We start from the raw sequence: 12723 nt of genomic DNA, 5'->3' as shown, positions 1-12723 counted from the left end.
CATCATCATCCCTGTATCCTCTTTCTCGAGCCTTCCCAGCTTCTGCTTCTTACAGAAAGCATCAAGGCAAACGTCCATCTGTGGTAAACCTGAGGAGTATTTCAGCCTGCTGCTGCTGCTGCTGCTGATGATGAGGATGATGCTGCTGGCCCTGTGTGCTTTATTAGCTTCGCAGAAAACTCTTGAATCCCTGAGTGTTTCACAAAATTTACGATGCCTCTCTCGCTATAAGCTGGTGTGGCAGGGTGCTTACAAGGAAGGCTTGCTTTTAATCCATTATGGGCTGACAGACAGTCAGTGCAGTGTGCATCTATGGAGCTCACTGAGATGTAGAAATCAGGCTTCACCTCAGTGCTTTCAGGCTTGTAGCCTCAGTGTGTCCAGCTCGCTGCTCGTACAGGCATATTGAGCTGAGCTGCTCCATTCCCTGGTCATAGGTCAGGTGCAATCTGTTTGATATACTGTGGGTCTCACTTCTTACGGAGGGGACACACACATTGACATGTCATTGATGATTTTATGTCCTAGCACATGCCTCCCTCCCATCCCGTTTGTGCTGATGTTCTAAATCAAAAAGGTGTTGGATCAAGGCGGCAGAGGTACACTGTCAGGAAATCGGGCCTGAGTGAAACGCTGTCGCTCATGTCTGGTCCATATGTCAGGCGCGAGATAGCCAGGGACAAGTTGTTTGAATCCTCCACGCTGCTGTGTTGCTCTCCGGATCTGCTGATAACTGGAGACTAGACACTGAGTAGTACCCAACAAAATCATGATCTAAAACCTTCACACATATACACACACTGTTGATTGATTTGGAAACAATGTCTGCACTGCACAACCAAGTGTTCCTCCACACACTAATCAATAATCTGCTGTTCCTCCTGCAGCTGTATCCCACTGGGTCATTTAAAAATTGGGACTAGTTAAACGTCTTGAAATACACAAGTGGGAGAAGCCGTTCTAAGGCATCACTAGAAGCAGGGAATGTACACATTGCCATTAATTATACATGTTAACACATTCGAAGTGCTGTTATACTCCCCCAGCATTAGCCAGCAGCTTGATATGTAATAAGAGTTACTCTGCATATTCAAGGGTTCCACTTTCTGTACTCTAAGCGAGGCAGAAGTTCATTTCTTTAAAATGCCACATGGCTTTATTCAGTGACCTATTTTGATCATAAAAATGAGTGCCGGGCTGAAAACGTAGCACAAATTTCTTGACAACGGTGGCAGAGGAAACTCAGATAGTGGCAGCCAGGGTAAGGAAAATAGAAGGTGAAAATGAAAACATTTAAAGGAAGTGTTTTAGTCCTTCTGACATTTTACCTCCAGCAGTTGTTCTATCTGAAAGGCATTTGAAAGGCCGGACATCTTCATTACAATCTAGCCCCAGAGCCCAAAAAGCAGAGAGGAAAAATGTATCACACCTGATGTGTCTGTGGGGCTTTTACAGCAACTGTTTGTCCAGCCATCCATACGAACTGCTCCAGATGTTGAATCCATAGAGGAGGAGCCATATGCTTTTATTTGCAGCGTGATGTATGAGCAGCGCAAATAAAAAGAGAACTGTATATATTTCTCTCCAAGGGAGCGTGCGGGGAAAATATATTAGTGGGCTGTGCCACAAAGTCACTGTCATGCAACAGGAAAACTATTAGTCTGGCTTAGCGGAGACTGATGGCTAATGAAGCAAATGCGCACCAAACTCTTCATGGCGGGGAAGACAGAAGACACAACTCTCATTTATATGCACCTCATATACCAGCCCATCTGATTTAGAGCTTTGAGACTGCAATGTAGACTTAACTCACTGAAAGCTACACCTAGATGATGACTGCTTTGAGAAAACCAATAAGAACTTATAATACCAATAATGATAAAATGAGACAAGCATGCTGGAAGTAACAAAACCCAGTGTAGAGAACCTTTATACCGGCACGAGTGGATTTCTGTTGAGGGTGAGCAGTGTTTCCTTTGTGCTTTACAACCTGTAAGGAGCCCAGGCTGGACAATTTTAGGTCACATTTGATTAATGTGGAGAATCTGCTTGTTCATTAAGCACTGCTGCCCTGACAGCACGCCAGAGTCGCAAATCAGCCTCAGTGGAAGCAGATCCTGTGCACTGTAAACTGCGGTGTTGTGTTTCCTTGTGAATGATTTGCAGTTCATTCAACATGTGAATAGTAAAATAGGGCAAACATAGTAAAACAGCCCTCAGCTGCACAGTTTTTACTTACAGTTGTGGAACAATTTTATGGGCCCAACTTAAACAACTGTGGATCGGTGCGCACCACAAGTTTATGTCTGGGTGAAGCAGCTAGTCAGCCAAAGTTATTTTATTTAAGCCATGAAACACCGTGGCGTCCACTCATGCAGGAATAACTTCAAGAGCTTCAGCAGCTGTAAATGATAAAATATAGATACATTTATTACTGGAATACGTGATATCAAAGGGGAAAATTAGGGACTTTCATCCGGTTCTCGAGTACATCCTTCCACAAAGAGCAGAAAAGGAAGAACATATAGGTTCTCTAAAATTACATAATAAGCAGCCTGGAAGCCTGGCTGGTCTTTGGTACCTACTGATTAAAGATGCCTCAGCAGAGACCTCAAGGTTAGATCATTGCACTCCTGCAAAGGCTCCACCAAGCATGAGCCTTATAGATCTCTCCAGAGTAGTGAGACATCACCAAAAAAAATCAAGCTTTAATACTGCTACAGCTTCTCGATTGTGAGGATTTACTGTTTTCTTCTTGTGTTTTAAATCATGTTGACTTTAATGCATTTTTGAAGATATTACTCTGATGAGCATTTTAAACTATTTCCCCATATTATATAGAATTAAATGTTTGTGGATAATGCAAAGGGATTTTTTAAGAGCAGTTTTCTGGTAAATATGTTGCAGATCAAATGACCACAGAGGAATCATTCATATCTCTGTGGCTTTTTCCTGTATTAATTCATATAAAAATCTTCCAAACAGAAGATTTACCCATGCACAACATACATATACGCTCATCAATCCCCCTACCCGATCCCAGGATAGTAATTTTCACATCACACATTATGAGTTTATAAATAATTTGTCCAAGCGTTTGAGAGATGGCTCTATACTTTTCTACTTTATATTTAGTAAGTGAACAGCTGCGTCCCTCGACTGTGTAGCATCATTTCAGCGTAGCCCAGCCTTCAGCAATATGCTGAGCTTTTTAATCCTTTCATGTACTCAACACACAGCATGGTGCCATTTCCAGGCCCCAAAGTCCTCCCCTGTGAGGCACTCCAGGCTTCATTGGTTAAAATCTAAAAATGATGACATGCACATTGTATATATATTTAGGATCTGTTCATAATTAGGAGAGTGAATTCTATTATTCAGTGTGGTATAAAAGCTGTGGCATTCATTTGATGAACCCAATTAAGACCCTCGTGTACGATATCATGCTTGAATTGCCCAGCCTGTTTATCCTTAGGCATTGCATCATAATGTCATGTGTAATATATATTAAAAAAATGCAATTCAATTAAAGAACCTGTCAGCAGCAAACATGCTGCGGGATCGGTTTAGTTTAGAGTTTGTTATCCATCGTGTGCCTGTTTCTGCCCCCAGATATCCAGCGATGTAATAGGGAACCAGTTTGTGAGATGATTCTCACTGATTTAAGTTGGCACCTACCTGATATCTGGTGGCGCCCTGCTGCCAAAAAACATAAATCATAGTCAGGAAGGTCATGAGCTCAGTCTATAAATGTGTCTATCACTAATTTACTCCTCTGCCTATCATTCACGAGCATCTGGCATGAAGAGTGCCGCTGGCTATAACTGGAGATCTCAGGTATCGACTTACGAGGTAATAAAATACGTTGTTTTTTTTTTTGACAAATACGCTAAAAGAACTGAAAACGTGGGGAGATGCTCTTTACATCTCGCCCCAATGATCGATCTCCAACGTAATCAGAGAAAAAAGAAAGAAGTGTAGCACCTCCAGCGTTACACTAAAACAGGCCCTGTTGAATACAAGATGTACTCTGTAAATACGCAACTGTTCAAACAGCTGCCTCTTGACATGAGCCTGTTCACTCCTGGAGTAAGGCTGAGGGGTGAGCTTATTAGCGTCAGCAGCAGACAAGCCAGCACACAACAGTTTTAGCACAATTCTTCGTGTCAAAACCAAATAATCAGTCAGCAGAGAATTATTCTGGCTTCAGAGTTGTGTCCATTTGTTGTTACTGCTTCGAGCTGCCTGCTGTTATTATGAAAGTAACAGCTGATTCACAGATGATCACAATTCGTAGATTTTACCTTCTTAAATGTAATTGTTGCTGCATTTTTGGTCTTCTTTGGTAGAAAATGGAATTTATTTGGGTGATGGATCATCGATCCCAGAAACTTCAGTGCTTTTTGTATTTTAATTTTTGTATTTTATAAGAAAATTATAGCTATAAAGTCAAGTGTAGTAAGGTGAAGGTTTTCTTTATGTGCTCTAAAAAAATGTCTGTACTCCTCCAGAAAATCGTATGTACGCAAACGCGCGTTGCAACTGCTTATCTGGTGCGCGTCTTTTATTTTGACAGCGAATGCGCACCTGCGGACCACGTATGTGCACCCCTGGTTATAGCAGTGTGAGCAAAAGTCCCGTTATGTCATTGTATGCGACTCAAACACAACACAACAATGGAGGACGAGGAGGTGATGGTATACCTGTGTATGGCGTTTGTCAGATTTGGTTACCCGTGATTTGTGTGCACGCATTTGCTTTATTGCCGGGTTTGGCGGTTTTAAGGAGTCGCTCTCATGATCCATCGAGTGATGTTATTGACTGGCCGATCGGTGGAACGAACCGAGCCGAGCAGAGAAGGTTCTAGTGGAAAAGGACTATATCTTATCACTGTTAATGTTGCATAGTTTGCCCACCAAATGGCAATCTGTAACTTCCCTTTTGGCCACACGTGTTTGGAGTGCCACAATTACAACAACCAACTGATCCGAGCAGTTGTAAGCGTAAAGGAGTCATTAAATAACCACACGTAACAAATGCTAGAAAAAACTGTTTAGCTTTCAAGAATCTGAAATAAATATAAATCTGGCAGTATATCAGAATATTGGTGCTTTCCAGATTAAGTCAGTTTTTACCTCTCTGGTGCCCCCTTAACCTCGGATTTCCTTCTCAGAAAGCCAGAGCTGCTCCACTAACCCTGAGCCAACAATTCAAGACAGCAGCAGTGAATGTAAACATGAATAAAACTATAAAACTTGTAGTGTCGTGTTTTTGTCACTTGCTAAATATTCAACGCACAGAGCACTGACAAGACGGTTTCCATGACTGTGCTGCAGCGACGTTCTTAAATCCAAATATTATTTTGTAATGCTGGTGGTAATGAATGACTCTACCTTGCTAAAAAACAAGACAAGTCATGTTTCTTGCTTGCTTGTCTGTAATGATAAACAGTTATGATCACAGATCAGAAATAACTGTTGGAGGATGATGATATGATGATGTAAATTTCTTTACAAAGCAGCTAAATATAATTCATACTTTGCCCACGTTGACTCTACAGCTTTAAAAGTTATAGGCTGGATTCAGAAGGTAAACATATCAGGCATTAGATGAAGCTGCCAGCTCATAACAGAAGTGTCATTGTTTTCTCACGTGAACTGGCAGATCTTGTGAAATCTCATCAGTGCAATGCCGTTGCTGTTGAGTGGAACTGCTTCTGAGACGCCATAATATTTGAGTAACATAATACCTCCTATCATCGCTCTCCAAATTAAAAAAGCTGCACTCTCAGGCACCATATGTTCCAGGTTGCAGAACAAATGAACATACAGTAAGTGAAACCCATCTCAATTTTCGAGAGGGAAAGCTACGTGTGGCGGAGCACTCTGCAGACAGCTGCTCCACCTACGCACAAACGGCCATTTATCATCCTGTATGGGCCACAGCTGTCCTCAGGTCTACGAGATGGAGATGTCATGTTACAATCTCCACACCATCTAGCTAATCTCACGCTGCTCTCTTGCTGTGTTTTCAGCCATTGTGTCAGACACAAGAGCGTTATTTGAAAAACATTGCTTGGCAAATTGGTAGGACTGAAAATATCTGATGGCGTGGTTGTAAAAGGAGTTCTGCTGACTCGACTTAAAAGGCACAAAAGGTTTGGCCTATTTCATCTTTGGAGAAGCACTGGCATCTGACAGGATATACAGGAGGGCACCTGTGAAGACAAAGTGCTCATATCAGAGCTGCAGACACATTTTTCAGCTGACCATGTGAAGGCATTCATTTTTAAAGCAGGCCTGCAAATGATGTCAGGATTTTTCTTACATCCGTTACACACAGCCGGCCTGACTCTGACAGTTTGGAGAGCAAGTGGAGGCAAAAGCCTTAAAAAGTTCAACCTTTAAAGTTAGCAACAGCGCTTAGCACAATCAGTATATCAGTGAAACTAACACACTTTCACAAATTTAGAAAAAAAACATGTCATAGGTAAAAAAAAACAACATTTATTCTTCTGTAATAATAATCAGAAATAAACAGGACAGTTCATGTCATAGATGCTAAAATCTAATTTACTACAACCTTTACTACTGCTTTCCATATCTCCCACTCATCCTTTCAGTTTACTGCATCAGGAAATTTCTAATATTGGGAGTCACAAGATCCAGGTTTTGCATATTTAAGCTGGTTTTATCTTAATAAACATTCATTCAATCTTACCAATAATCAATTTATTTTTGGAAAACATAGAGAAAAGCACAAAAATCATTAAATGATGGAATTAAAAAAATCGAATCAAAGTTGGTAAAGATAAATCCTTCTTATTAACTAGTAGTGGTACTATAATGCAATACAGTTCACGCTACACTGTAAAGAACAGTTTCAGACTACAGTCAGATGCCAGTTTATTAAGAACATATTGTTAAAGCAAATGTAGTGCAGTATATTCTCATGCAACACAGTCTCAGACACTGTGCAAACGAGCTGGCCCCAGTGTTTTCTGGCATCTTCAACTCCTCACTGCAGGCATGTCATGTGCCTGCCTGCTTCAAGTCCTCTACCATAATCCCTGTCCCCAAGAAACCTAGGATCACTGGACTAAATGACTACAGACCCGTGGCTCTGACATCTGTGGTCATGAAGTCATTTGAGCGCCTAGTTCTCTCCCATCTCAAGACCCTCACGGCCCCCCTCCTGGACCCCCTGCAGTTTGCATATAGAGCCAACAGGTCTGTAGACGACGCCATCAACATGGCCCTACACTTCATCCTGCAGCATCTGGACTCCCCAGGAACCTACGCCAGGATCCTGTTTGTGGACTTCAGCTCTGCCTTCAACACCATCCTTCCAGACCATCTCCGAGGCAAGCTTTCCCAGATGAATGTGCCTGATCCCATCTGCCGGTGGATCACTGACTTCCTGACGGACAGGAAGCAGCACGTGAGGCTGGGGAAGAATGTCTCGGACTCCCGGACCATCAGCACCGGCTCCCCTCAGGGCTGTGTTCTTTCTCCTCTGCTCTTCTCCCTGTACACCAACTGCTGCACCTCCACCCACCAGTCTGTCAAGCTAATCAAGTTCGCAGATGACACCACCGTCATTGGGCTCATCTCTGACGGGGATGAGTCTGCCTACAGGAGGGAGGTTGAACGTCTGGTGTCCTGGTGCAGCCACAACAACCTGGTGCTGAATGCCCAGAAGACAGTGGAGATTATTGTGGACTTCAGGAAGCACACAGCCCCACTCCCCCCCATCATCCTGACTGACACCCCCATCACCTCTGTGGACTCATTCCGCTTCCTGGGTACCACCATCACCCAGGACCTGAAGTGGGAGCCCACCATCACCTCCGTCATCAAGAAAGCCCAGCAGAGGATGTACTTCCTGAGGCAGCTGAAGAAATTCAACCTGCCTCAGGAAGATGATGCAATTCTACACTGCAATCATCGAGTCCATCCTCACCTCCTCCATCACCGTGTGGTACGCTGGAGCAACTATCAGGGACAAACAGAGACTGCAGCGTGTTGTGCGCTCTGCTGAGAAGGTGATTGGCTGCAGACTCCCATCTCTGCAGGACCTGTACACCTCCAGGACACTGCGGCGTGCAGCCCGGATCTCAGCTGACCCTTCTCACCCTGGACACAGTCTGTTTGACCTGCTCCCCTCAGGCAGGAGGCTCCGGTCCATTCGCACCAGAACCTCTCGCCACAAGAACAGTTTCTTCCCCTCTGCTGTTGGACACATGAACAATAACCACATGACTGTCCCCGCCACTAACACATGACCCTACGCTGTGTCACTGCATCATTTCATGTCTGGCACTGATCACCACCTGCACTCATGTATATATCTTTCTACGTAGCACTCTTAATTCTTATTCTCATGTATATATCTCATGTATATCTCATGCACATATCTTTCTTTCTACATAGCACTTTAATTCTTATTGTCTGCACTGAAGCACCGCAGCAAATTCCTAATGTTGTAAACCTCAACATCTGGCAATAAACCCATTCTGATTCTGATTCTGATTCTGATTCTCACTGCAGTTTGTGAAACAGCCTGAACGTGTGATTCATGTTACTGGACGGGAATCTTACCTCCTTATTTTTGTTAACCTGAGCATGAGTTTGCATCAGATCAGTGCTTTATTCATTCATTCATGTCCATGAACTTGAATTGAAGATTTCCCACCTTTAAAAGAGGAAAAGTCCTCTTTGGAAGTGGCTTAAATCATTTCACAGCTCATGGGAACCAGCTAGGACTACAAGGATTTTTGTTTTGTTTTGTTTTTTGTTTTTAAAAATTTCCAAATAAAACATTTGCAAAAGAAAAATAGTACTTAATTATAATTTCAAATAAACAACGAAAGGTCCAAAAATGATTGCCACTTTTTCAAATCTCCACTTTCTCGGTTGCCAGGGTAACTATGAAGACCACACAACATACATGTTTCAGGCTGGAAACATGCTTCCCGTTGAAAGACTCAAAGCTATGCTGACTGTGTTATAAACACAGGCTAATTTGGGCCCATGTACACAAACAAGAGGTGAATAAAAATCCACCTCATTTATAGTTAGTTAGTGAAGGATTATTTATGCAGGACATCCCACTGAGATGAAGACCTCTTTTGCACACAAAACCTCTATAGTAATATAATCCGCTACACACACACACACACACACACACACACACACACACAATGTATGAGAAATATGGGCCAGTAAAGTTTTACAGCTACCCAGAGAAATGAACGTCTTCACAGCTTCAAGCTGTGTTGCAGCTCATTCCAGCATTAAGGTGCTTAATGCTGGAAATCAGTCGTCACCAGTTCAGACTTTGTGTGAGGACTTTTCCTCTCTCCTGGGAGAGGTTAAATCAACACCTTTTTGAATCACATTCAACAGAAAACAAATACTGAAACTGTCACTGTGGGCTTTATTACACTGTGTTAGCTGGTATTTAATCTATTTTAGGTGTATTGATTGTTCTGTGTTGGAAACACTTTCTAAGGGAAGACCAAGCGAGGAGATATCGGTGAGTCATTAGCTAATAATTAGATCATAATGATCCGCTACTTATTTTAATTATCAGCTACTGTTTTCACGCCGCCTCAGATAATAAAGCATCTTGCTCAGTAGATACTCAGTAAATGATTGTTTCTTCAGGATTACTTTGCCTTTACCTGTTTGTGTGTCCACTCATGTAACAGAAAAACATTCTCACATCATCACAATGAAAGGTGAAAGAAAATTGTGTAGCTAAGCTATAGTAAAAAAGAATCAACACTAAACAGACATTATTCATTTTAAAGAGTTCAACATTCAAGTTTCCAAAATGCAACACAGCATGAGAAAGAAAGTTTAAAAGAAACTGACTAAAAGATCGACGCTGCACCCGTAGGAGCTGCTCATCCATTGAAACCCATCCCACGAAGCTCCCAGCGCACAGTTTTTGTTCTGCTGTTAATGTCAGAGGAGGTTTTTGGGACCCAAAACCAGCGACCCTGCTCTGTGACATTACGTGGTCTGCTGAGGTGCTTATCTAAACTCTTCCACTTGGCAATAAAACCTCTTAAAGTTGATAGCTGACCATCTAGGAGAGAAGATTTCTCAGACTCATTTGTTGCACTGGTGGCGTCCTACACTACCACACTCGATTATGTTAAGCCTTTTAATATGATCCGTTCTTTCCCAGACTCAAGTAAGAGGTGAGGCCCAATACTTCTGTCCAACAGCTTGAATCAGCAGCTGGAGATCTGTTGAGACTGATCATTTTTTAAAAGAATAATGATATCACACAGCTATATTGAGTTCTTGCGCTGATTCTGACATAATATTAGTATTTGAGAGTTTTCTGAAAATTTCTTCTGTTTCGATTCAGCCCATATTCCTTAAAGGTGCTCGCGCTCTTGTTCCCTTCTCTGTTCTCCAGTGATTAACAAACATTTGCAAGTTTCACTAAGTCTACTTTTACAGTATAATCAGAAGTCAGTGATTTATGCATGAAATGTGGCCTCAAATGCATATACTGTGAGTTCTTTTAATCGCGCGGAACAATGATCAAAGTAGCAACGCTGCAACTCAACAAAAGGGTGGCAACGAGCCAAAAATACATACTAACGAGGAGGGTTTCTCAAGGATGAGCAATTGGAAGTTAATAAACGTGTTGAGATAGTCATGTGTGCTTAGCATACGAAAAACACAAGAAAGGCGAAGAATATGAGTTAATTGCATTTCGGCATTTGCGTTCATGAATCGACAGTGGGGTGTTTGAGTGCATCCTTCATCTTAGACTGAGAAACGAGATTCACAGTTGTGAGTTTGTGTTTGCATCTCTGCTTTTTTTTGTTTGTTTTTTTTAACCAGGTGGTTATTTTAAAAAAAAAAGCTGTGAATTTGCTTCTGATTCAACATCCCACATAAACGCAGCATTTGCAGTGAAAACACACTTGTCTGTATTAAGATTACATCTTTTGAGTCGTAGCCAAAAGCATGTAATCAACAGTCAGCCTTGTTTCAGAGCATTACTTGAAGACTTGCATTTTCTTTTCTTTTCTTTGTTTGTTTCAGCTCTCGAGTGGTTCTAGGATCGGGATGATACCATAGCCACATCCTCCTCCTGTTACTGCAGCACGACCACCGATAAGGGACCTCGAGGAGAGAAACCTCACTTCACGATAGCCTCTTTTTGCTCTCCAGCACCGGCTCCTCTGGGAATAATCCTGCAGCACTTACAGAGTAGCAGGAGAGGTGACAGCATTGCTCCCCCACCACCCAAGTCTGACAGCCATGATCCGGGAAGGCCCTCTGCTACGACTCAGATCGGGGATCAACTCACTGCTCGATGGCTAGGGCTGAACGTACAAAGAGCTGGGGGCCTTTCTGCTGAGGTAAGTCTCCGACTCCCTCTGCAGCACAGGTTCTATAATTCAAGTATGAGCCATTTTTGCTCTGCGCTCGTTTTGTTGAGTCAAGTGGCAGTCATGTCTGATTATAACTGAGTGGAACCGGTTTATGTAAATGCGGCTTTCTCACAACATTACTCAAAGACTACTTGCGTCTGTATGGAAGCAGTCAGATAATTTAAAAATGCGTGCATGTTATTTTGGGCGGAGCGCACTTTTACTTTCTAAACACATAATCTGTAGTAGTTTTGTAGTAGCACTTTCCACAGTCTTCTGCTTCCACCAGTAACACGGTTCATTTCTGGGAGCACTGGATTCGATATTGAAACATTTATTAGGATACCTGGGCTCTCACCTTTGTAATCAATTATTCATTAACCCTTAATGGTCTCCGGTTGTCTCCTGACATTGCTCAGTGAGGATTTTCTTTCGTTCTTGTCGCTTAGAAGAGGCACGTTTCGATGAAAAAAACATTTCTCTCCTTTGTCTGTGTTTTGTATGAGACTATAATGAGAATAGGCATCCCGCTAACAATGCTGGTTTAAATCAGCTCTGTGGTTTTGCTGCAGCAGGCCAGTCGTGTCTTTAAGCATTTGTCTCCTCCGACTAACTCAGTCTTGTTTTTCTCTATTGCAGTATCCCTCACTGCATAGTAGCACATGGATTTCAAGACTTCAAATGAAGAGGTTGGTAGAATTCAATCAATGTAACAATTGAGCAAGATTATAGAAAGCGGCGAGGCATTTTCAGGCACTTGGAAACAGTGTTAAAGCATGCAAGGTATCTGAGGGCCTGTGGCTACAACAGCAGCGGGGCACATACAGTGCAGTTTGTGCATGTGCAGTCTCACTGGGCCCCCTTTATCCCCCTTTAATCTGTCAACTGCAAACTCCCCCCACAAAAAAAACCAAGTAAAGCTACACAACAAAACACACCACTTAATGTCTTTTAGCTTTCACTTCATGAGCTCATCTTATCTGACATCCTGAGCAACAAGGGAAGGTGGTGATGATGGATCTGCAGCTGATTTACTCTCTGATAGCGTTTCTCAAGCAGAGACCATAGCCGCTTCATTTATCACCCAGCTATCATAAATTAGCGAGGCTAGCCATGTAACATGCCGGCACAAAGGCACACCGAAACCCTCTGTGCTTTTCATCATGCTAACTTCTGCTTACTTGCATCCTCTCTCCTTCCCTGACCTGGAAAATGCACGGTGAGTGGAGGCTTCTGGATGAGTAAGAGTGAGGAAACACAGGTGTACCCTGTGCTGAAGTCTTTTATATGCTGGAATGATGTATACATGCTGCAAGTTT

The 12723-nt window shown here is 42.5% G+C and overlaps 1 protein-coding gene across 2 annotated transcripts in view; it reads left to right on the top strand.

Moving 5' to 3' along the window:
* The window catches only part of sntg1 (syntrophin, gamma 1), a 41692-nt gene that overhangs the window by 942 nt on the left and 28027 nt on the right, over nt 1–12723 (top strand). For both annotated transcript variants that reach the window (XM_085254523.1, XM_085254522.1), the window contains exons 2-3: nt 11073–11392; nt 12044–12093. In XM_085254523.1, the coding sequence (XP_085110649.1) occupies nt 12067–12093 (27 nt within the window). In that variant the 5' untranslated portion in view covers nt 11073–11392; nt 12044–12066. The remainder of the gene's footprint in view (nt 1–11072; nt 11393–12043; nt 12094–12723) is intronic.

The sequence above is a fragment of the Mchenga conophoros genome, linkage group LG18 (genome assembly GCF_057382185.1).
Source record: "Mchenga conophoros isolate Kocher_MC1m ecotype Shallow Benthic linkage group LG18, M_conophoros_male_GT1.1, whole genome shotgun sequence".
Classification (NCBI taxonomy): Eukaryota; Metazoa; Chordata; class Actinopteri; order Cichliformes; family Cichlidae; genus Mchenga; species Mchenga conophoros.
The sequence above is the reverse complement of the archived record's forward strand: the minus strand, read 5'-3'. Positions and strand labels throughout refer to the sequence as shown.